Source organism: Dendrobates tinctorius, unplaced genomic scaffold, assembly GCF_039654945.1.
Source record: "Dendrobates tinctorius isolate UK_male_01 unplaced genomic scaffold, ASM3965494v1 ptg000020l, whole genome shotgun sequence".
In the NCBI taxonomy this organism is placed as follows: domain Eukaryota; kingdom Metazoa; phylum Chordata; class Amphibia; order Anura; family Dendrobatidae; genus Dendrobates; species Dendrobates tinctorius.
The window spans coordinates 53,732,658-53,759,355 of record NW_027361688.1 but is presented as its reverse complement, the minus strand read 5'-3'; the positions used below and the strand labels follow the sequence as shown (position 1 = coordinate 53,759,355).

At 39.6% G+C, this 26,698-nt stretch overlaps 1 protein-coding gene across 1 annotated transcript in view; it reads left to right on the top strand.

The window, feature by feature from the left end:
• The first annotated feature begins 2,538 nt into the window (after positions 1-2,538).
• Positions 2,539-26,698, top strand: part of LOC141083188 (protocadherin Fat 4-like) — a 72,652-nt gene continuing 48,492 nt past the window's right edge. Inside the window, exons 1-3 of the mRNA XM_073567353.1 lie at positions 2,539-4,959; positions 13,176-15,632; positions 16,144-16,176. Of these exons, the coding sequence (XP_073423454.1) occupies positions 2,539-4,959; positions 13,176-15,632; positions 16,144-16,176 (4,911 nt within the window). The remainder of the gene's footprint in view (positions 4,960-13,175; positions 15,633-16,143; positions 16,177-26,698) is intronic.

Here is a 26,698-nt window from a genome sequence, read left to right as displayed (position 1 = left end):
AACAAAAGGCACAATTGCTGATTTGGTGTATCTCTGTTGGGCTTATATAGAACTAACATACTAACAAATAAGTATAATTAGTACTGGTCATAGACAGGGGTCTAATTTTAGTGATTACATTTATTCTCCAAGATTATAATTACACAGGTCTGCAAGGGTAATTTTTTTTTTAAGTGAGAGGGGAGTCATTTATACTTTAGATTGCTGAACTCAGTAAAAATATAAAAAAAATTCCATCACGTACAGTTTTGTTTTACAAACACTGACATTGAGCACAAAGTGATTGAGTGGTGACTCTTTATTGGTTCATCCCAAAAAAGTCTGAAAGCTGTGCTATTGCACAATGGCAGCAAGTTTGCTTCAGTGCCTGAAGGGCATTATGTGCACTTGAAGGAAAGCTATGAGAATTTAGACATTCTTCTCAAGGTCAATATGTGGTGATCTGAATGTTCTCCCTTTGCTACTTGGGCAGCAAGGAGGATACAAGAAGTAGACATGCTTTTTATGTGAATGGGAAAGCCAGGATAGGACTCATCTCTGGAGCCAAAACAGTTGGCCAGGAAGAATATCTTTGCAACCTGGACTCAAGAACATGATTGTGGAAAGTTTAGTTGACTCCACTAAAGTTCTCTTGCCACCACTCTGCATTAAGCTTGGACGGAGGAAGCAATTTGTGAAAATTCTACCAAAAGAAGGAGAGACTTTTAAGTACCTGTGTGCCAAGTTTCAGGGACTGTCTGAAGCAAAACTGAAGGGAGGCAAATTTGTGGGTTCGAATATTCGGAAACTCATGAAGGATGATGTGTTTGAAACAAAAATGAAAGCTCTTGAGAAAAGTGCTTAGGATTCTATTAAGGAAGTCTTGAAGAAATTTCTAGGTAACAACAAAGATCCAAAATAAGTCCATGATGGAGAACATACTGATACATTTCAAAACCTTAGGTTGTCTGAAGAATTTGAAGTTACATTTTTATATTCCCATTTTGGCTACCTTCCTGAAAACCTTGGTGCTGTTAGCGGAAAGCAAGGAGAAAGATTTCATCAGAATATCAAGGAGATGAACCAACAATACCAAGGTAGATGGAACGTGAACATGATGGGGAACTACTACTGGATTTTTCACCCCTTCACAGAGAAGGCCCTCAGGCCTTCTATAAGAGAAAAGATATCAAGAGAGGCTTTGAAGAGAAAAGAATAAGATATAAGAATTAATTTCCAATGAAGTTGCAGAATAAATGTTCAATACATTTTTATTTATAATATTGTGTACATTTTTGGCTGCAATAAAGATTTTTCTCGTTCGTCTCGCTTGCATGTAATTTCACACACATTTTGCTCAAAATCCATTCATGACATGACAGTTAAAAATAAATGATTTTTTAAAAATCTGGGCATAAAAAATATAAAAATTAGTTATAGGATTTGAAACAATTTTCATAAACCCAATATTTTCATACCCGTTTTATTAAAGTGTGGCTAACTCTAACTTATAGGTGTCACCGAGGACTAGTTTTTTTATCTGTGAGCCTAAGTGCTCACAGGTAGATATTTGCTAACTACTTTTCTCTTCTATAAGCCACTCAGAGTGGTCATGGACCAAACCAGCTGGTGATTCTACAGCTTCACATTAACAGAGCACCTCTACTTCTTCCGGGCGGCTGTCAACAGGGTGTGACTGCCGATGTCATGCTGATTGACAAACAGCTCCCTGAAGTTATGCCACAGGGAAGTAGTTACCAATCAGTATGACATTGGCTGTCACTCACTGTCAGCAAAGCAGCTACTCCGCCAATATGACATCAGCGGAAGTCGCAGATCATCAGCAGAAGCCATCAGAAATCAGCGGCAGGCAGAACAGGCAACACCTACTTGCCTGTTAGTTTTAAAACCTATTGCGAAAAAAATAAAATAACCCTAGCTAGCCCCTTTAAAAAATAATTATGTTTTCTGTTCTTGGATTATCAAATTTATAGATGAGTGAACTAGATTAAGCAGTTTTATTTTTTTAAGTGCTACTGAAAATGTAACATAGGTTATTTTTAGGATGTGATTAATTTTTATTAGAAAAATTTTAGTAAACCAATATTAATTGTAACATGAGTATTTCAGCCAGAATGTGAATGAAGCAGATTTACTTTGACTTCGCAGTAAAGGAACCTGCTATATATGCAATTAATTGATTTTTTTCTCATATTTAAAATCATTCAAGCATTGTTAGAAGGCACAAAAAATGAGAAATAAAACTTTTGTGTCTGAAAAATCTGCACTTCATAGAGAGCTTGCAGTTCTTTTTTTTGAACACTAAGTGGCACGAGAATACTGTGTATGAATTTTTATTCAAGCAAGAAAAAACCCCTCTAGCATTTCACTGTAGTTTAACAGTGCAGAACACAAGGAACCCTGCAATCTTTCCAGAGAGCACGGTGTTGTCTGTCCTAAAACTATCATCTTTGCAAATGATTTTTGATTTTAAAGAATTCAACTTCGCCTTCTTGTGGATTACAGTAAAGGATCATATTATATCACGGCTTTCTGAAAATGACTTATACAACAAGAAACAGAAGAAAACAATGGCAGCAGATATATCAGGTATTTTCCTTTATTTCCTTCTTTATCACTGATACCTATGGCCAGCTACAATATTCAGTACTTGAGGAAATCAAGAAAGGATCTGTAATTGGGAATGTGGCAAAAGATCTTGGATTAAATGTGGATGAAATGGAAAATAGGAAATTCCAAGTTCTGTCACAGACCAATAAACAATATTTCAGTGTTAACTTGGAAAATGGAGACTTATTTGTATCAGACAGAATTGATAGAGAAACATCATGTGGAAATAAACCAATCTGCTTTATAAACCTGGAGGCTGTAATAGAAAATCCTTTAAATTTTTACACAATCACCATAGCAATCCAGGATGTGAATGATAACTCACCGATATTTGCAGACAAATATTTTGATGTAGAAATCAGTGAAGTTACCTCTCCGGGGGCTCGTTTTCCTCTAGGAAATGCACAAGATCCAGACTTAGGCACCAACTCCATACAAAGTTATATACTGAGTGGCAATGAAAACTTTGGCCTTGGAGAAAAAATTACAACAGATGGAATTAAATATCCAGAAATTATTCTAGAAAAGTCACTGGACAGAGAGAAACAGAGTTACTATGAGTTAATATTAACAGCCTTGGATGGAGGTAACCCACAGAAATCAAGCACTGCTACAGTCAGGATTATTGTCCAAGATTTTAATGACAACCTGCCGATGTTTAATCAGGATACATATCGTGTAAGATTACATGAAGATGCAGCTATTGGGTCTCTTGTAATTCATCTAAATGCAACTGATGAAGATGAAGGGTCCAATGCAGAAATAGCTTATTCCTTTAGTCATATTTCTGACAATGCTCGACAGTTATTTACTATAGACTCATTCAATGGGGACATCAAAGTAATAGGAGGTTTGGATTATGAAACAACAGATTCCTATGAACTAACTGTTGTGGCAAAAGATGGTGGAGGATATGTAACCCATTGCAAGGTGTTAATACAAGTGATAGATGTCAATGACAATGCCCCAGATATAATGATGAAATCTTTCTTTGAGACAATTCCAGAGGACTCACCACCAGGAACTGTCATAGCGTTATTGAATATTCGTGACTTGGACTCTGGGATGAATAGTGAAGTTGTTTGTCACATCTCAGATACTTTGGCTTTTCAGCTTATTCCATCTTCTAGTACTTACTATAAACTGGTAACTGCAGCTAGTATGGACCGAGAAAGAAATCCTTCCTACAATGTTACCATACAATGTATGGATGGCGGATCTCCTCCACTGTCTACCAACAAAACCATTCAGCTCAATATCTCAGATGTGAATGACAATGCTCCAGTTTTTGAGAAGATGAAATATATTCTGTATATTGAAGAAAATAACCAACCAGGTACATCCATACACAATGTTCGAGCCTCAGATCCTGATGGTGATGAAAATGGGAAAATAAGTTACAGCATTCTAAACAGTAACGTAGACGAAATTCCTGTGACATCTTATATTTCCATCAATTCTATAAGTGGAGTTCTCTACGCCCAGAGATCATTTGACTATGAACAATTGCGAGAATTTCAGTTCCAGGTGATGGCTAAAGACAGTGGATCTCCTCCTCTAAGCAGTAATGTCACAGTGAGGATATGTATCATTGATAAGAATGATAATGCTCCGAAGATCCTCTACCCATCACCAGACACTGAGGGATCAGCATTATTTGAGTTTATTCCTCACTCTGCTGAGAAAGGTTATCTAGTCACCAAAGTGATTGCAGTGGACGCTGACTCTGGACACAACTCCTGGCTCTCCTATCACTTACTACAAGTTCCTGACCCTTCATTTTTCACCATTGGCCAATATACTGGTGAAATTAAAATTGGACGTGACATTCAGGACACCGATACCTTAAGACAAAAACTTGTTGTTCTTGTGAAGGATAATGGGGTTCCATCTTTTTCATGTACAGTTTCACTTCAATTAGTTGTTGCTGAAAACTTTCAACAAGTTGTTCCTGAGATTAAAAGGCAACCTAATATTTCTAATACTTCTTCTAATGTAACGTTCTACTTGGTGGTTTCCATCGCTCTTATTTCAATTTTGTTCATTGTGACTGTACTGATCACTGTAGTCTTAAAATGCAGAAAATCAAGTACTCCTTCAAGCTATGGGGCATACAGTAGAAATGTGTACCCTCAGTTCACCCTGGGATGTCCTTCTGAGATCAGTGATACCAGTTTACCTTTCCCATTCTCATATGATGTGTGTGTGACTCTGGACTCCAAGCAGAATGAAATCGCTTATCTGAAACCAGTGCAGAACGTCCCCACAGAGAATCTCATAGACACTGAGGAAACTACTGCTGGGAATGATCCTTCCAGTAATGATCAGAATCCTGGAAACATTGAACAGGTATGAAGCAGAACTTATTCATATATATTTTCATAGTTGCATTTTATTATTTTACATTTAGCTACAGAAGTAACATGGATTTATATTTTATATTGTAAACTTTATGTAACCGTTCTATATTTTGTCTGTCTGTCCTTGATGATTATATGTCTGGAAAACAGTTAGGCAGTGCTGTTGTGGTTAGTACGGTGAATTAGAGGGTTCCTCCACTGTCTCATCATTAGTTCGATTCTCTGGTTTGAAAACTTCACAGATAACAGTTTACTAAAGAACCACTATTGTGTTTTCCTTTTTTTTTATTTTACTTCAGCTTTGGAGTGACACCATTAATGTATGTTCCCAGTCCCTAATATTATATTTACCAACCACCATCTTCAGAGCTGTTCTTGGCAACCTCTCTGGTCCAGTGCCGTTATCTTCTGACTCACCGGAAGTCATTGGTAATGGTGACAAGCTCTCAATGTAAATCTATGAAGGCCTCTTTCTGGCTTCTTTCTGGTTCCCATAGACTTATAAAGAGTTCTGACTTCCAGATCACCCAGCAAACACTAGACTGATCTGGCAGGTGACAAGCTGTAGAAGATGACTAGAATAGCATTGAAAACAGATCAAGATGGCACCTCGTAAGTATAATACTAAAGGCAAGGAACTTTGAGTAGCGACACCTCTCCAGTGGTTAAAGAAACACTTTAAAGGAGTTGTGCACTAACTATTAATATCCTACGCAGTAATAGGGCCCCCATTCTGTAAGCATTCTCCTCAATAAAATAAACCTAGTATCCCTCAGATGAGTTTTCTAATTATTACTGGAAATAATAACAGAAAAAAGGATCTTCATAACATATATGCTGCTAAAATTTTGCTTAGTTTCTGAACTATCATGTGGAGATGTGACATCCAGTTCCTTAAATGGAATCTGCCACCAGGTTTTTTGCTTTGTAATCTGAGAGCACTATGATGGAGGAGAAGAGTCTCTGATCCCAGTGATGTGTTACTTACTGGGCTGTGGTTTCATGTTTCAATGCAATCAGTGTTTAAAAGCAGGATATTAGAGTTACAGGACAACTGGTAGTCTTGTCTGGAAGTGCAACAGGGCCCACAGCACTGATTAACTGCTCTCTCACACTGTAAAATGTATGCAGAAAGCTGTGGAGTGGCAGAGGTTATATACAGCTCAACATCTCAGCGTTTCTAATTCTGCAACAGAGAAAAATTTGATTCTATCAAAACTGCTGCACCCTGAAAACTAAGTGACACATCTCTGAAATCAGGGCCCCTGGGCTACCTCATGCTGCTGACAGATTATGGAGCAGAAATCTGCTAACATACAGTGGGTATGGGAGTTTTCACTCTTAGGTTCATTACAGCCATTTGGTAAATTCAAAAAAGTTCATGGACAGCATGTGACTTAAATATGAGTGTCTGAGCAAAGGGTCTGAATACTTATGACCATATGATATTTCAGTTTTTCTTTTTAATAAGTTTTCAAAAATTTCTACATTTCTGGGTTTTTTTCAGTCAAGATGGGGTGCAGAGTGTACATTAATAAGAAAAAATGAACTTTTTTTTAACCAAATGGCTGCAATGAAACAAAGAGTGAAAAATTTAAAGGGGTCTCAATACTTTCCGTACCCACTGTATGCAGTGGCGTATTGCTTATGGGGTGCAAGGATTCCTTTAATTTTTGCTACAGCCTATTGAAACAGAGAGTAGAAACATCCTGTCTATGCTTTAACCCCTTTGCGACATGCACCGTACTATCTCTGAATAATGATTTCCTAGAGGAGTATGGCCTCTTATCCTCAGCAACTTTACAGTAAGGGTACCGTTACACCTGGCGATGCACCAGCGATCCCGACTAGCGATATGACACGGTCAGGATCGCTGGTGCTTCGCTAGGTGGTCGCTAGTGAGCTGCCACACAGGCAGATCTCACTAGCGACATTGCTGGGGACGGGGGTCGCTACTTACCTGTCAGACGAGGCGATCCTGTGTCCTCCTGCCCAGCTCCACGCGTTGCTCGTCGGCGCCACAGGAAGCGCAGCAGGAAGTGGCCGACGAGGAATGGTCCAGGAGCTTCTCGCGCGATCAGCGATAACCAGCGGGGGAGCCGGTCCGAGGTAAGTATCACATGCAGCGATATCGCTAGCAATATCGCTGCAACGTCACAAAATCGTTGACTTTACAGCGATATTGCTAGCGATATCGCAGTGTGTAACAGGGGCTTTACTGGGGATATGCACAGGGAGAGAGAGATGGGAGCAAACAATCTTATCAAGTTGTGACCTTAATCAGAGGGGATGTTGCTGAATATTCCAAAATTCTAGATTAAATCAGAATAAATTACTACATTAGGTGAATCATTGCCCACCAGCACTGTGCCTGCCTGTGTCAGCACATGTAACAATACTGACTCCAGGAAAGTGTTAGGATAGCAAATACTAGTGAGGTGGGAGGAATGTTAAGGCCCTGTCACACTAAGCGATATCGCTAGCAATATCGCTATAATGTCACTGGTATTGTGACGCAGCAGCAATATTGCTAGTGATATTGCTATGTGTGATACTTACCTCTGACCGGCTCCCCCGCTGATTATCGCTGATCGCGCGAGAACGGCCTGGGCCATTTCTCGTCATCAGCTTCCTGCTGTGGAGACGAGCGACGCGTGGACGCGGGCAGGAGGACGTCTTCATCGCCTCGTCTGACAGGTAAGTAGTGACCGCCGACCGCTGCTATGTCACTGGTGAGATCTGCCTGTTTGGCAGCTCACTAGCGACCACTTAGCGATGCACCAGCGATCCTGACCGGGTCATATCATTGTCGGGATCGCTGGTGCATCACTAAGTGTGACGGTACCCTTCGGCAAAAGAAACTGGAGTATTTGCAATGAGTTATCCATCTTAGGACTGTATGGAAGTCTCCACATAATGCTTCGTAGTTGTAGTGTGTGAGGGGGTAGTGATGGTAGGAATATTTTAGGAGTGGGACACATTCAGCCCTAATTCTTGGGAAAAGTAGTCTACAGCTGAAATGGAGAGCTGGCAGAAAGTTTAGCAAGTGAAAAATAGCAAACCACAAGGATGGCTGTATGGGGCTGTGGGAGAGCCTATAAAGAAAAATAAAGGGTTCAAGGGCTCATTGCAGAGCTAGTGTAAGATTAATTGACACTATTGTCATATTCCATCCCATGAAGGCATCAATCACTTTGTGCTGTGCATTATAATGTGAATAGTGTCATGCGGTTTAACATGTTTTTTGCCTTGTGAAGCTCAGACTGTGTAGTGCAGTTTTTAAGTGTTAAATAAAGTGATATGGTAATACAGTATACAATGTATAATGTGGGATAAGTATTGTTAGTATAACAGGCATTGTGTACATCAGGAATATAGGGAGTGTAAAGTAAAAGATAACTGATATAATACATAGTGTTGTGAGGGTGATCTGCCAAGTTACATATTGTAGGGCCAGGCATAGATAAAATTGGACTAGCCTATAGAAGAAGGGACAAGCCCCAGTAAAAAGGGTTTACTTCCTGGTAGGAAACAGATAGGGAAGTACAGTAACTAAGGTCAAGTTCAAGTGCAGTGGGCTGCTTTTGCCAGCAAAAATTTAATGCTCAAGGCAGTGGGAAGCCTTTATGGAATCTCATTACTGCAATGTCTGCAGCTCAAGGCTTGAAACAGGTACTACGGAGATTGCAATATTATCTGGTGTACAGTTGACAATGGGAAACACGTGAAGGGAAGCTAATGGATCCCAGGTGTACTGCAGTTTGGATGGGAAATCCCTGGGGCTGACAGAAACAGTAAACGTAAGGATAGTCCATGAGGAACTGATAGTAATGTAGAAAACACACTATTTTAAGGAAACACGAAATAAGATGTGTTGCATCCAATAGTGAGTGTTACAATCTATTAATATTTGAGTCCATTAGCAGGTAGGTCTTTGGAGGCATGTGAGCTAATCCTCTAAATATGCCCTGCTGTGGACTGTTATTTGCTGCTATTTTCTGATGCAAAACATTTTCCTGCCTTAGTTAACATATTTCACTATCTATTTTATCGCAGAGTGAGTGTTTCTGCCACATCCCCAGCTTTCTGATCTTACCATAAATCAGATCAGTGATTTAGGAGATATACTGGCTTGATTTATGATAAGCTCATATGTCTGCTGATGCAGCAGAAATACTCCTGTGATTACCCCTGAGGAAGGAAGATCATTTCCGAAACGTACGTCGAGGTCAGCTGAGCTTGGGATCCAGTGTCTCTCCCCTCTCCCCTCCTGGTATGTTTACCTTACTTTTGTGTTTTTGTAATTTCACCCCTGATTATATGGCTGTCCAGCTGGGGATTTTACCCCTTATTGCTTTTCACTCGTCTGCCTGTTATATATCGGGTGTGTATACTTGAATCTTTACCACCAGGTGTTTACTTATGATAAGGGTCAGAGTGAAGTTTTTGACACTGTATACCCCTTTGCTCTGCTTCTGCTTGTGTCACCCTTTATTTGTCATTGTTTGTGCTTTTCTACCTGTGTTATCTAATAAAGATTTGTGACATAATCATGGTCTGCCAATGATAGCCAAGCCATGACAAATGGAGGTCAAATGAGGACCTTCGGGTCTGCCAGCTGGTATGGTCTGTTAGACCATGCAAGAAGCATAATCTAAAAGATGCTCTGTCAGTTAAACACTGACAGTAGTAATGCATTGCAATGCATTATACCAGTGATCAGAGTAATAAAAGTTAAAATCCCATAGAGAGACTATGTAAAAAAGTATAAAAAAGTTTAAAAAGACAAATGTAAATAAAAATGACATAGCTGAAAAGGTCATCTTGTCACGCAAAATACAATCTGCCATAGGACTTTGTCAGTTGATAAATAAAAATCTATATCTCAGAATAAAGCGATGCAAAAACAATTATTTTTTCTATAAAATAGTTTATTATAATATGTATAATCGGGCTAAAATTTTTTGGGGTGTAAAAATGTAATTATTTTTTCTTCACTTGCCCAATGGTATAAAATTCAGTGACATACCTGTTGTGTCAATATGATCACTTCACCCCTAGATAAATTCATTGAGAAGTGTAGTTTGTAATATTGGGCAACTTGTGTGGGGGTTCTGCTGTTCTAGCACCTCAAAGGCTATGCCAATGAGTTATGGCACCCAGCCATCCAGCAAAATCTGAACTCCAATTTCATGCTTCTAGCCATCTGACATTTGCACTGTGCTTCAAAAGCAGTTTTTGGCAACATACGGGGTATTGGTGTACTCAGGAGAAATAGCATAACAAATTTTGGGGTCTATTTTTCCCTGTTAACCTTGCTTAAAATGAAAAAAATTGGGGCTAATAGAACATTTTGTGGGAATTTTTTTTTATTTTCATGGCTCAACCTTATTAACTTCTGTGAAGCACCTGAGAGTTCAAGGTGCTCACCACACATCTAGATAAGTTCCTTGAGGTGTCTAGTTTCCAAAACAGGGTTACCTGAGAGATGTTTTCACTCTTTAGGAACATCAGTAGATCTCCAAACTTGACAAAAAATAAAATTTTGCTCCTTCCATTCCAAGCCCTGCCATATGCACAAACAGTTGTCTTCCTCCACATTTTGGGTGTCTGTGTACTCAGGAGTAATTGCACAACAAATGATGTGGTGCATTTTCTCCTGGTAACCTTGTGAAAGTTTAAAAATTGGGGCTGAAAGAACAATTTTGTGTGAAAAATTAGATTTTTTTATTTGACGGATCAAGATAAACTTCTGTGAAGTATTTGGGTGTTCAAGGTGCTTATCACACATCTAGATAAGTTCCCCAAAGGGTCTAGTTTCCAAAGAGGGGTCACTTTTGGGGATTTCCACTGTTTAGGCACATCAGGGGCTCTCCAAACACGACATGCCATCTGCTAATGATTTCAGAAAATTTTGCATTCAAAAAGCCAAATGTCACTCCTTCCTTCTAAACCCTACCATGCGCCAAAACAGTAGTTTTCCCCCACAAATGGGGTATCAGCATACTCAGAAGACATTGTGCAGCAAATTGTATGGTGCAATTTCTCCTGTCACACTTGTGAAACTGCAAAATTTATGGCTTAAATACATTTTTGTGTGAAATATGTGACTTTTTATTTTTACGGCTCAACATTATAAACTTATGTGAAGCACCTGAGGGTTAATGCTGCTCACCACACATCCAGATAAGTTTCCAAAATGGTGTCGTTTGTGAATGATTTCCACTGTTTAGGCACATCATTGGCTCTCCAAACATGACATGGCATCCGCTTATTTTTCCAGCAAATTTTACATTCAAAAAGTCAAATGGCGCTCCTTCCCTTCTGTGCTCTGCCGAATGCCAAAACATTAGTTTTGCCCCACGTATGGGGTATCAGCGTACTCAGTAAAAATTGGAAAACAAATTGTATGGTGCAATTTCAACTGATACCCTTGTGAAAATGCAAAATGTGATGCTAACAAACATTTTTGTGTGAAAAATGGGATGTTTTTAATTTTCAAGGCTCAAAATTATTGACTACTGTTAAGCACATGGGGGTTCATGGTGCTCACCATACATCTAGATAAGGTTCCTGATGGGTCTAGTTTCGAAAATTATGTCATATGTGAGTGTTTTCACTGTTGGGGTCCATCAGGGTCTTTCCAAATGCGATATGGTGTTAGCTAATGTTTCCAACAATTTTTACATTCAAAAAGTCAAATGGCACTACTTCCATTCTAAGCTCTGCCGTGTGCTCAAACAATGGTTTTCCCCCACATATCATGTATCGGCGTACTAAGAAGAAATTGCACAACACATTTTTTGGTCTTTTTTTTCCTGTTACCCTAGTGAAAATAAAAAATTTGGAGACTAAAGTAAAATTTTTGTGAAAAAAGTTCAATGTTCATTTTTTTCTTCCACATTCCATTAATTCCTGTGAAGCATCTGAAGGGTTAATAAGTTTCTTGAAAGTGGATTTGAACATATTGGGGGGTGATGTACTAAGAATGGTGTCACTTTTGGGTATTTTCTGTCATATGGGCCCTTCAAAGTCACTTCAAATGTGAGATGGTCCCTAAAAAATGGCATTGTAAATTTTGGAAAAATGAAAAACTGCTGTTTAACTTTTAAGCCTTATAACTTCCTAAAAAAAAAGATGTTTCAAAAGTTGTGCTGATGTTAGGTAGGCATGTAGGAAATATTGTTTATTAACTATTTTGTGTAACAAAACTCTTAGATTTAAGAGCATAAAAATTAAAAGTTTGAAAATTGCAAAATTTTCCAAATTTCCAATATTTAAACAATATAAATGCAAGTCGTATCAACATTTTTTACCACTACCATAATGAATTATATGTTATGAGAAAACAATCTCAGAGTCAGTGGGATCTGCTGAAGTGTTCCAGAGTTATTACCATTTACGGTGGCACTGGTCAGAATTGTAAAATTTGGCCTGGTCAGGAAGGTGGAAAACAGGCTTTGAGGTGAAGGGGTTAATTTTTAAACATTTGTAATAATAGGTTATCTCTACAATTCAGTATATTCACCTAATACTAATCAACTTATATCATTAACTTCTTTCACTAGTTATTTAAAAAAAGTCAATGCAAATATCGACCATAAGTATTATTATAAACTTGCAAAAAATGTCAACTTAAATATGTAATCAGTTTACCATTAAACTAGAGAGTAATGTAGTTGGTAATGGTTGTTTTTCTATTGTTGCTTTATTGTGAAATGGTTAGATCATAAAGAAAAATCTTTTGTCTGAAAATGTAAATATTTAAACAGAACTGTTACGTACTGCCATTATATTTTATTTTATTAATATTTTAAAGGAAATTTATACCTAGTTTATCCACTACTTATGATTCAATTTTTAAGATATAAATATATTTTTTTATTATATTGATATATTTTATTGCCACTCAATCATCATAAATAAATTAAGAACATAAGGTTGAAACTTACAGACCAAATGCAAAATCTTCTTGCGGAACAGTCACAGTTAGTATTTTTGAACACTAAGTGGCAGTATGGGACTGCTTATCAAATTTTCCACCTTCAAGAGACAGAAAATTAAGTAAAATCACTACAGTCTCAGAATGCCATAAGAAAACACAGAGATTTTTCTGGAGGACACACTGCAGTCTGGACTACAGTTCATATCTTCGTTGATGATTTCCCTTTTTATGAACTAATAATTCCTTATTGTGGATTACAGCAGAGGAAACTTTTATATCACGTCTTTCTGACAATGAATCATACAACAGGAAACAGAAGAAAACAATGGCAGCAGATATATCAGGTATTTTGTCTTTTTGTCTTCTTTATCACTGATACCTATGGCCAGCTACAATATTCAGTACTTGAAGAAATGAAGAAAGGATCTGTAATTGGGAATGTGGCAAAAGATCGGGGAATAAATGTGGATGAATTTGCAAATAGAAAATTTCAATTAATTTCAAAAGCAAAAAGAAAACAATATTTCAGTGTTAATTTGGAAAATGGAGACTTATTTGTATCAGACAGAATTGATAGAGAATCGTTATGCGGAAATAAACCAATCTGCTTTGTAAACCTGGAGGCTGTAATAGAAAATCCTTTGACTTTTTACACAATCACCATAGAAATCCAGGATGTGAATGATAACTCACCGATATTTGCAGACAAATATTTTGACGTAGAAATCAGTGAGCTCACCTCACCGGGGGCTCGTTTTGCTTTAGGAAATGCACAAGATCCAGACTTAGGCACCAACTCCATACAAAGTTATACACTGAGCGGTAATGAAAACTTTGGCCTTGGAGAAAAAATTACAACAGATGGAATTAAATATCCAGAAATTATTCTAGAAAAGTCACTGGACAGAGAGAAACAGAGTTACTATGAGTTAATATTAACAGCCTTGGATGGAGGTAACCCACAGAAATCAAGCACTGCTACAGTCAGGATTATTGTCCAAGATTTTAATGACAACCTGCCGATGTTTAATCAGGACACATATCGTGTAAGATTACATGAAGATGCAGCTATTGGGTCTTTTGTAATTCATCTAAATGCAACTGATGAAGATGAAGGGTCCAATGCTGAAATAGCTTATTCCTTTAGTCATATTTCTGACAATGCTCATCAGTTATTTACTATAGATTCATTAAATGGGGACATCAAAATAATAGGAGGTTTGGATTATGAAACATTGGATTCCTATGAAATGACTGTAGTAGCAAAAGATGGTGGAGGTCATGTAACCCATTGCAAAGTGTCAATACAAGTGATAGATGTCAATGACAATGCCCCAGAAATAACTATCACATCTCTCTCAGCATCAATTCCAGAGGACTCACCACCAGGAACAGTCGTAGCGTTACCGAATGTCGAGGACTTGGACTCTGGGATGAATAGTGAAGTTGTTTGTCACATCTCAGATTCTTTGGCTTTTCAGCTTATTCCAACTTCTAGTACTTACTATAAACTGGTAACTGCAGCTAGTATGGACCGAGAAAGAAATCCTTCCTACAATGTTACCATACAATGTATGGATGGCGGATCTCCTCCACTGTCTAACAACAAAACCATTCTGCTCAATATCTCAGATGTGAATGACAATGCTCCAGTTTTTGAGAAAATGAAATATATTCTGTATATTGGAGAAAACAACCAACCAGGTACATCCATACACAATGTCCGAGCTTCAGATCCTGATGGTGATGAAAATGGAAAAATTAGTTACAGCATTCTAAACAGCAACGTAGACGATATTCCTGCGACATCTTATATTTCCATAAACTCGATGTCTGGAATTCTCTACACCCAGAGATCATTTGACTATGAACAGTTGCGGGAATTTCAGTTCCATCTGATGGCTAAAGACAGTGGATCTCCTCCTCTAAGCAGTAATGTCTCAGTGAGGATATGTATCATTGATAAGAACGATAATGCTCCGAAGATCCTCTACCCATCACCAGACACCGAGGGATCAGCATTATTTGAGTTTATTCCTCACTCTGCTGAGAAAGGTTATCTAGTCACCAAAGTGATTGCAGTGGACGCTGACTCTGGACACAACGCCTGGCTCTCCTATCACTTGCTACAAGTTCCCGATCCTTCATTATTCACCATTGGCCAATATACTGGAGAAATCAAAATTGGACGTGACATTCAGGACACAGACATCTTAAGACAAAAAATTGTGATTCTGGTAAAGGATAATGGGGTCCCATCTTTGTCATGTACAGCTTCAATACAATTAGTTGTGGCGGAAAACTTTCAACAAGTTGTTCCAGAGATTAAGAAACAACCTAATGTTTCTAATAATTCTTCTAACTTAACTTTCTACTTGGTGGTTTCCATCGCTCTTATATCAATTGTGTTCATTACAACTGTATTAATTACTGTAGTCTTAAAATGCAGAAAATCAAGTACGCCAACAAGCTATGGGGCCTATAGTAGTAATGTGTATCCTCAGTTTACCTTGGGATGTCCTTCTGAGATCAGTGATACAAGTTTACCTTTCCCATTCTCATATGATGTGTGTGTGACTCTGGACTCCAAGCAGAATGAAATCGCTTATCTGAAACCAGTGCAGAACGTCCCCACAGAGAATCTCATAGACACCGAGGAAACTTCTGCTGGGAATGGTCCTTCTAGTAATGATCAGAATCCTGGAAACATTGTACAGGTATGAAGTGAACATTATTCATATATATTTTATAGTTTTATGCATTTTCATTTCTGTACCAGAATATTCCTTATATACTGGTATGTTTCACTTTTCCTTTTTTTGCCAACAGGCATGTATAAAATTCACATTTTAAAAAATTTTAATGTTCTCTAATTCATAATAGACCCATAGTTGGCAGAATATTCTGTTAGTCTACATTTATAGTACTTTGAAAAACTATTTAGTCACTGTGAACTTTTCCACATAATTTAAGGTTACATCTACAAATGTAAATGTGTATTTTTAATTTTTGTGATTTACCAACATTAAGTAGCAAGTAATTGGGATATGTAAAGGAAATGATCCACATTTTTCCAAATATATTAAAAAATATAATTTTTAAAATTGTGACTTGTATTTTTATTTGGTACCCTATAGTCTTAAACCCCCAAATAAAATCCCAAGTCAATTGTCTCCAAAAGTTTACTAGTTAGAAAGTTGAGTCCACATTTGTCTAATTTATTCTTAGCAGATCTACATCTCTTCTGTGAAGGCCTCAGAGGTTTGTTTTGGAACATTAAGTATTTAACAGCATGATGAAGACCAAGGAGTGCACGACACAGGTTAGGGATAAAGATATGGAGAACAGTAAAGCAGGGTTAGGTTATAAAAAAAATTGACCAAGCTCTGAACATTTCACAGAGCACTATTCAATTCACAATTCAAAAATGGAAGGAGTATGGAGCAACTGAAAAGCAATGAAAGCATGGTCGTTCACCTAAACTGACATCTCAAACAAAGAGAGCACTAATTAGAAAAACAGCCAGTGGGCCCATGATCACTCTAGTGGACCTGCAGAGATCCATAGCTCAGGGGGTAGAATCTGTCCACAGGACAACTGCTAGTTGTATAATCTGCAAATCTGGCCAATATTGAAAGAGTGGCAAGAAGAAAGTAATTTTTGAAAACAAGCCATAAGACATGAAATTTGTAGCTTGCAAAAAGCAGTGTAGGGGTAATAGCTAGTTAGAAGGAGTTCTTGGCAGATGAGATCAAAGTAGAACTTTTTGTTTCTTAACGCTGCACATCACCCTGAAAATACCATCTCCACCATCAAACATGGTGGTGGCAGCATCATGCAGTTTGTAGGCTTTTCTTTATCAAGGACAGTAAAGCTGGTCAGAGTTGATTGGAAGGTGGATGGAATTAAGTAAAGCACAATCCTAGAGAAAAATCTGTTACAGGCAGCAAAAGACTAGAGACTGGGCCGTAAGTTCACATTCCAGCAGGGCAACAGCACTAAAAATACTGCCAGAACAGCAATCAAATGGTTTAAATCAAAGTATATTCATGTGTGTCACTGGCCCTGTCACAGTCCAGTCCTAAATCCTATACAGAATTTGTGGTAAGATTTTAAATATTGCTGGCTGCTCACAGATGCGATCCGTCCATTCCCACTGAACTAGAGCTCTTTTGCAATGGCGAATGGGCAAAATTTTCAGCCTTTAGATGTGCAAAGCAAATAGAGACATACCCCATAACACTTACCCTGAAAGTAGTAATTGCAGCGAAAGGTGGTTCTAGAAAGTATTAACTCAGGGAGTCTGAATACTAATTCAAGTCACAATTTTCAGATTTAGATTTTTTAAATATTTAGAAAACCATCTATCATTTCCTTTACACTTCACAAATACTTGCTATGTAATGTTGGCATATTACATAAAATTCCAATGGAATACATTTGTTTGTGGGCTTAACTTGAAAAAAATGTGGAAAAGTTCACAAGGTGTGAATAATTTTTCAAGGAACTGTATTTACTGTAATCTGGATTTATATTTTACTAGCTGAAGAGCCCGGCCCTGCCCGGGCATAGTAACTAACTGTGGTTAGTTACAGCAAATTATAATTATCCTCCATCCCATAGTCCCGTGCCCATATACCCATCATACATATCCACGATCCCATAGGCCCGTGCCCATATACCCATCATACATATCCTTCGTCCCATAGTCGAGTGCCCATATACTCATCACACATCCTCCATCCCATAGTCCCATGCCCATATACCCATCATACATATTCACCATCCCATAGTCAAGTGCCCATATACCCATCACACATCCTTCATCTCATAGTCCCATGCCCATATACCCATCATACATATCCTCCATCCCATAGTCCCATGCCCATATACCCATCATACATATCCGCCATCCCATAGTCTCATGCCCATATACCCGTCATACATATCCTCCATCCCATAGTCCAGTGCCCATATACCCATCACACATCCTCCATCCCATAGTCCCGTGCCCATATACCCGTCATACATATCCTCCATCCCATAGTCCAGTGCCCATATACCCATCACACATCCTACATCCCATAGTCAACCATTATGACATCATAATGAGCGGCAGGGCTTGCAACCTATGATGACATCAGCGTCGCCATGGCAACCATTATGACATCATAATGAGGGGCAGGGCTTGATACACACACACTTTTCCCCATTATGTAGATAGGGGCAAAATTGTTTGGTGAATTGGAATGCACGGGGTTAAAATTTCACCTCACAACATAGCCTAGGACACTCTCGGGGTCTAGACGTGTGACTGTGCCAAATTTTGTGGCTGTAGCTGCGACGGTGCGGATGCCAATCCCGGACATACACACATACATACATACATACATACACACACTTGAGCTTTATATATTAGATGTGCAAATTTTATGTAACCAATTCCATATTTTGGTCTGTCTGTCCTTGATAATATGTCTGGAAAAGGATCAGGTAGTACTGTCATGGTTAGTCAATATGCTGAAAAAATATGGACGCACATCCAAAAAATCATATATTGTTCTAATGCTACTAGGCAAAAATATATGACTGAACATGAGGCTCTTAGTTTATCATTGATCAGACTGTATGAAGCCCACTGCAACATCACGGCGAACCTCTCAGTGGGTCCTAGTTTTTATTGCCTTAAAGGAGCAGCATCGTGCGCTAACAATAGCTGTGGCAACAATACACCTTCAGGACGGGCGACCTGATTCCTCATAGCGCCAAACATGAAATACAGAGACGCCATGACTCAAGACTGCACCGCCCCACAAGCACAGAACCCCAGCAACAAATGGCTGCCATAGAGCACCAACACCAAATGAAAGGATAAAACTAACGTTCCTCAACCTCTTAAATAAGAGCAAAAATATAATGCAGCGTCACTTCTGCCTTCTCACTCACCACCTCTTATGCGACATACCCACAAGGTTGAATTCCACCTCGCATATACTGGAGAGACTGTGCGAGTAGCAGCATAGTGGAGATTCAGCTGCAGCACACGTGTGTGAGTCGCTCTGTGGAACAAGACCACTTCACGAGCATGTCCTGTGTGCCTTGATGCGCTGCTTTGAGTACTCCACCACCAAAACCAGCGCTGATGAAGCCATCATCAGTGTTACAATCCCACTTCTATGCCTCCTAGAAAAAAATTTTTAAGCACTGATGGATGAGGTGTTGGCACAGGAGGAACAGGGGCCATTCACACCATTATCAGGCAAGTCATCCACACATGGCTTGTAGGGTGGGTTCCTGTACCAACAGCAGCCAGGTACACAAATGTACAGCTAGAGGACAATTTTTGAGGATGAGGAGGAGGAATCATGTTGACAGCAGGGTGGCACTTAAAGTAGCTTACAGACATCACAGGAGTATGTCTTTGGGGATAAAGAGGATACAGATGAAACACCTCCCATTGATCACAGCTTGTAGTTGCCTCTGTGCAGCATGAAACACATGAGCCAATACATAATGCTCGCACTGAGATCAGCATTAGCAGGGGACAATCTTGAGAGTTGTATTCAACTGGTAAGAACAAGAGCAGGTGGTGGATGATGTGAGCATTTATCAGACGCTGCCTGAGCTATACATAAATAAATAAAAAAAAATGACGTTGGGTTCCCCTTTATTTTTGATAACCAGCCAGGCAAAATTGACAGCTACGGGCTGCAACCCTCAGCTGTCAGCTTCAGCAAGGTTGGTTATCAAGAATAGAGGGGGTCACCATGCCATATTTTTAAATTATATAAATAAATAATTTAAAAAAATGATGTGGGGTCCCCTTCATTTTTGACAATCAGCCAAGCTAAAGCTGACATCTAGGGGCTGGTATTCTCAGGCTGGTAAGGGTCCATGGATATCGCCCCCCCGCCTAAAAATAGCAGCCAGCAGCCACCAGAAGAAAGTCCTTTAATTAAAAGAATGACACAGACTCCTTTAATGAACCTAAATTAAACCATACTCATGTCATCGTCCAGTATACAGAAGCCCTTCTTTCCTATAAGAGAATTAAAATGATAAACCACAATATTCCTTACCTGTCTGCTGAGAAAATAAAAATCCATTTATCCCACAATGAATCTAGCTCTGCAACATATAGATGGCAGGCTGCATTGTTGCATTATGTGACTATACAGCCTGCCATGCAGCAGAGACACTGAGCAGCATGTGCTAATGCTGTTCAGGATCTCGCGGTGAAGTCCTATGACCTGACTGACATCACTGTGAGTGTGAGAAAGTTCCCACACTTGTGATACGGTCATAAAGGTCCTGGAAGTTCGAACCAATTAACTTAATTCAACTCACTGGCATCAACACAAGCAACATGGGAAAAGATTTAATGGCGCTCTTGCTGATGTCAGTGAATTGAACTGAGTTAATTGGCTGTGAACTCCCAGGACCTTTCTGATAGCACCGCTAGCGTGAGAACTTTCCTGATGACATGAGTATGGTTTAATTTAGATTCATTAAAGGAGTCTGTGTGAGTCTTTCAATTAAAGGACTTTATTCTGGGTGTGTGTTTTTATACATTATAACTATAGGGTTAGTAATGGGGACGTCTTATAAATGCCACTCCATTCCTAACCTCTGGACTTGATGTCACCTGACGATACATAGCCATCTTATTGGAGACAATTTTTTTCTCTAGCAAGATGGCACTACCGGCGCCTACGCAGTAGCATCTGTCAGATTGCCAATAGCTGCTACTTCGCAGGAGTGGCCGGTGCCATTTTGACATTTTTTTATGAATTTATTTCTAGCATCAAATAAAAGGATTAAATGCACATTACACCTACAGTCATGTTGCAGTACATGCGCCACTGAAGGTGATTTTTTTGTTTTTTTCAATATCTATCACATTCATTGTGTAATATAGCCTGCATTATGAATATGTAATCAGAGCATCACATAAAGACCCCCCAACGGCCGCCCCAGAGCTCGAGCATATCATTAACTCACAACTGAAAATAAAAATTAAACAACAACCAGAAAACGGATTTAATCAACCCAGGTATCAATTTACTCAGTATAACGGAGCCAACCTGACACTGTCTGTAGGTTATGCAGCACAATCTTGCTGACAAGTTCCCTTTATTTTTTAGTTCACCGGTGATGTTTTGGCTATGTCAACCTTTGTTTTTTTGACACTTCTTTGCTCCTTTGTTTTGCTTTAAAGCTGTTTTATCTTATCATGGCTTGTTGAATAGATGATTGGAGTTCACTCAGTTTTCTTGTGAGAGGAAGTGCTAGTAGACATGGATGAGACCCTTATGACATGTGTAATCACACTCCAGGGATGATGCAATTAAAATTAATTTTATTTTTGTTGGACAGGAATTCACATGGTCCAAAGCAATTTCTCAATGCTATATAGCAACTTAATGGTATCACCATTTTTACTGTCTCGAGTCTTTGCCACGGTGATGCTACAGTAAAATTACAGTCTGTCAAAATCAAGGATATAGTGCAAAGTACAAACAAGCAAAGTTGTGTGGATTGAATCATTTACATATTCACACACACATATGTGTATATAAATGATATAGGGCTGATTATATAGTTGACATCAGTAAATTAACCCCTTAACCCTTGGAGGTATTTTTGCTTTTTCATTTTCGTTTTTTGCTCCCCTTCTTCCCAGAGCCATAATTTTTCTATTTTGCTGTCAATATGGCCGTGTGAGGGCTTGTTTTTAGCAGAACAAGTTGTTCTTTTGAATGAAACCATTGGTTTTAACATATCGTGTACTGGATAACAGGAAAACAATTCCAAGTGTGGTGAAATTGCAAAAAAAGGTCCAATCCTGCAGTTTTTCTTTTTTTACCATGTTCACTAAATGCTAAAACTGACCTGCCATTATGATTCTCCAGGTCATTCCGAGTTCATAGACATCAAACACATCTAGGTTCTTTTTTATCTAACTGGTGAAAAAAATTCAAAGTTTGTTAAAAAAAAATAAAAAATTTCCCATTTTCCGATACCCATAGCGTCTCCATTTTTTGTGATTTCAGGTTGGGTGAGGGCTTATTTTTTGCACTCCGATCTGATATTTTTAAAGATACCTTTTTTATGCAGATACAATCTTTTGATCACCCATTCTTGCATTTTAATACAATGTTGCGGCGACTAGTGATGAGCGAGTATACTCGTTGCTCGGGTTTTCCCAAGCATGCTTGGGTGATCTCTGAGTATTTGGAAGAGCTCGGAGATTTACTTTCTGTTGCCTGCAGCTGCATTATTTGTGGCTACTTGACAGCCTGAGTATATGTGTGAATTCCCTAACAGGCATTCCTCACATGCATTCAGGCTGTCAGTAGTCACAAATCATGCAGCTGCGGGACAGAAACTAAATGTCCGAGCAATTCCAAATACTCGGAGATCACCCTAGCATGCTCGGGAAAACCCGAGTAATGAGTATACTCAGTCATCACTAACCGCGACCAAAAAAAACAAAATTCTGGCATTTTGACTTTTTTTCTCATTATGCCATTTAGCGTTCGGGTTATTTTTTTTATATTGATAGATTGGGCGATTCTGAACACGGCAATACCAAATATATGTATGTTTGATTTTTTTCAATTGTTCTGTTTTGAATGGGGCAAAAGGGGAATGATATGAATTTATATATGTAACACCCCTTTAGGGCTACCACGGTGCACTGGGTGTTATGGGGGGTCTCACCTCTCTAGGGCGCTGTGCTTCCACCCGAATCTTGATTGGAGCTCTCTCTCTGGGGCTGCAGAAGGACAGTTATCTTCTGCCAGGGGCTGATTCAGGAAACCCCTACCACAGCTCAGTACACACACTCAGGGAACAGGAGTAAAACCGTTTAACAGATTTATTGCTATGCAGCAGGATTGAGGTGGGTTTAAAGGAATAACATACAATACAATTAACATTGCTCTATAAAAGTCATATATACATCATAGTCTACTTCTACTCCAACCCTGTAAATGTAACATAGCAGGTTCCCCCTCTTTTGTATTAACAGTCCAAACGTTGGGGTCCAGTTGCCGCAGATGTTGGCGCGCAAAGTAGAACCGTGGGTGCACTTAGATGAATATTACTGTCAATAGTCTGGGTTGTAGTGTACTCACTGTAAATAGTGCTGGCAGAACCACAAGTCTCAGAAGGGCACTCACTGTGTGTCTCAAATGGTCGGAGGATTCTCTGGACACCAGCTGGGGCGGCAGGATTTAGGCCTTTATGCGGTGGGAGTGCCGGCAGAACTCTCCGGATCTTTGCTCTCTCCAGCAGCGTGGGTATCTTAGTGGGGGCCGCCACACTCTGCAGCGTAGAGGAATGCAGATCCACACTGCTTTGTCTCTCATAGCAAGCTGCCATGCACTCTCTCCCCTGAACATTTACTTTCACTTTCTCCCCAGCCCCCTCCCCCAAGTCCCTCCTCCTCCAATCCACTCTCTCTCCCTCTGTCCTTCCAAGCCTTGTCATCTGACTGAAACAAGGGTCCCTGGGAATTGTAGTCCACTGCTGCTCAGGGGAAAAATGGTTAATGTCTGTAGGTTCCTGTTTAACAGCCGCTGCAAAACTCTTCTTAGTGTCTGTAAGCTCCAGTATACCGGTAGCTGCTCTGACAATTCCCTGTGCAGGTGTTACATATATATATATTTTATATGTTTTTAAAAACATTTTTTTTTCATTTTTGGCATGCTTTAATAGTCTCCATGGGAGACTAGAAGCTGCCATAACCCGATCAGCTCTGCTACATACAGGCGATGATCAGATCGCCTTTATTTAGCAGAATTGCTGACTGGCTATGAGTGCCTACCACTGGGCAGTGCTCATAGCAATCTGGCAGTGACAGCCATAGACATTTGCTGGAGACCTTTTTGTCATGCCAACCCAACAGTGACCCATGGTCATGTGACGCAGGCACTGATAGGCTGGATTTCGGGCAGTGCATGCAAAATGCCGCTGTCAGAGTTTGACAGTGGCATTTAACTAGTTACATGTTCAAAACGGCTATCATGTGCTGGAAAAGATGTGGGCTCAGCGCCGGAGCCCACATCAAAGGAACGGTGTCCGACATTGGCCTACTATTACGCCCAATGTCGGAAAGGGATTAATGTACATGAGCTCCATAAATCCTGTCTGTACAAAACCTACAGTAAATGCATTGGGATACTCATATACTGGAAGCAGTGAGCATTGAAATTAACAGGATGCATAGGATATTCATAATTCCAAAGTTAAAAAACAAAATGATAAACCATGTATACATTGGTGCCGGTAACGAATATGGAGGAATAAGACTTACGAGCATGAAAGATGTGGAATGGTTGAGGTATGGTGCTAACAGAGTCCTGGTGGAAATTAGTGCAGTGGTCACTACTACAGCAACGGGTTTGGCTGGGGAGCTGAAGAGGGGGGAGTCATTGAAATGTGTGCAGCATATGGAAGTGACATGTGTGGGGAGGCGTGTCCGGAAATGCAAGTGCTGGTTACTAGGGATGCGTCAAGCTCGTCACGAATGGGAGCAACCCCGTGAGTGATGCAAGTGTTGCATCAGCAAGGGAGGAGTATGCAGCCAGGACCTGAGTAATGCCGCAGGTGAGACATCAGAAGGCACATGCCTGCAAGAGGCATGCAATGCAGAGCAATAACAAGATGTAAATAAAACTATGGGTTGGACGGAAGCTGTTTGGGAAAGAGTCTGTTGGAGTAGTTGGAGGAACGGGAGATAAAGGAGTGGAAAAACATCTGAAAAAATATAGGTTAATATACCAATCTACTAACTCATTTATGCATATACATGTATTGGCTGACGATTAGCTCAGGTAGATTAACCTCTATTTGTCCAGATTTTTATCACATGTATTTGTGGGTTTGCATTGACAAACTTTTTTAAAAATATTTTTCAATAATGTTTTTATAGTACTAGTATGGGTTTACTTAACAATCTAGTGAAGCTACAATTCAACATGTCTAGAAGGAAGTACAAGAATATATTAAAACATAGCAATGATCTTAAGAAGTAGCATAGCACCCAATCCCATCATAGACAGTATCAAATCAGCATAAAATAAAAAGTAACAACACTGTGAAAAATGTTTTATCTACATGGTGTTAATGTTTGCCGGGTGTGTATCCGCTACAACTCTCTTTGATTAAATAGCCTTATGTGATCACCCCTCTTCTAGGTAGGTCTCTGTACCTGCTCAATAACTTGGATTCTCAGCTGAGACAGTGTTCTGCATATTAAAAGCAGGTTTGACAATAGTAAGTAGGTCTTTCAGCATCATATGAATGATTTGTGGCTGGAGATCCTGTCTGTGATATGTTGTGTGGCTTCACTCACTGTCATAACTCTATTGTCAGGTATCCCGAGACCAGGGTTCCTTCCCTGTCCCTAATGCTAGGGGTGCTCTAATTCACCCTGTATCCTGGATTACTTCAGATTGTGAAGACCCCAGGGCCACTTACCTTGCTTTAGGTCCTGAATGCGCCCTCAGTCTGTACACCTTCCCCTCAGGAAAGAAGGAAAGAAGAGAGTAGTAGTATACCATAATACATCAAACAGACTAACAAGGTAGTCTGTTTAGGGATAAAGGAAAATACTAATCATACAAATTTTCACACATAAACAACAGAGGAATACACCGGGGAGTGGAGGATAGGTTATACCAAAGTAGGAGAAGAAGGGGAATTAGCACAAACCCAAAACCTAGCTACAGTCACAGAACAATCCACAAAACACCTTCTCCAAAGATAACCAACCAACAACCTTCAGCCATGCAGCAAAAGATATCTCTGACAATGGAGGCTACCCAAGGCCCAGATTATATAGGAGATGGGAGTGACTAACAGTGCACAGCTGAGCCTTAATGCAGGAAAGCTTCCAGGAGCTCAACTAAGCAGATTAACCCCTGCACTGCTAAAAGAAATCTACACTGTTTAATATGAAGGTGAAGTGCTTCTAATCAGTGCAGGAGAGGTGTCACGTGTGTGTCAAAGGCTGCAGACAGTCGCACTGCATCTAGCCACAGAAGATCTCAGGGGTTGGCTTTTCAGACTCCTTCCTAATTCTTATGACTTTAGGACCCAGTGGCAACCTCCCCAAACTCTAGTTGACACACCTGGACTGGGGTGTTTATAACTCCCAGCTGGCTTCTCGGTGTTGCCGGTAATATTTCCATTTCCACTTCCCTGTTGAGGCTTGGAGCTATAGCAGTTGGCTATCTTCCTCCTTGATGTTTGGAAGATGTCTGTGTTTTTCTTTGAGTCTACTCAAGCTAAGTGTCCCCCTTGTGTGTGCATCCCAATTGTCTTTAGTGGTAGTGGGAATTGACTAGTGCTCATCCTGTCCTTCCCTATGCAGATCTTATCGCCAGGGTAAGGCAGGGGTTAGGTATTCTGGTTGGTGATAGGTGTGGAACCTATATAGGGACACTTAGAGCACACAGGGTGATGTTAGATCTTCCTAGGGGTCTCCACTTCACCCTTCCCTAGTGTTGGGTTCCCTTCCCCTTATCCCTTCGTGTTGCACTTAGTCTTTCCTTCACAGTGCGTGACAGCAGGAGGAATAATATGCTGTGGTCCTCTGGTTTCTCTATGTTGAGGTAAACCAGTGACACTCACGTATAACAGTCCACAGGGATATCTGATCAAATTTATTTCACAGCTGTAAAAATCTTTGATCGGATAGGCCTATCCCATATCTGGATGTAGATATCTGGAAGTGATCTGACTTGATTAAATTAGATACATAACATTGTTTTCC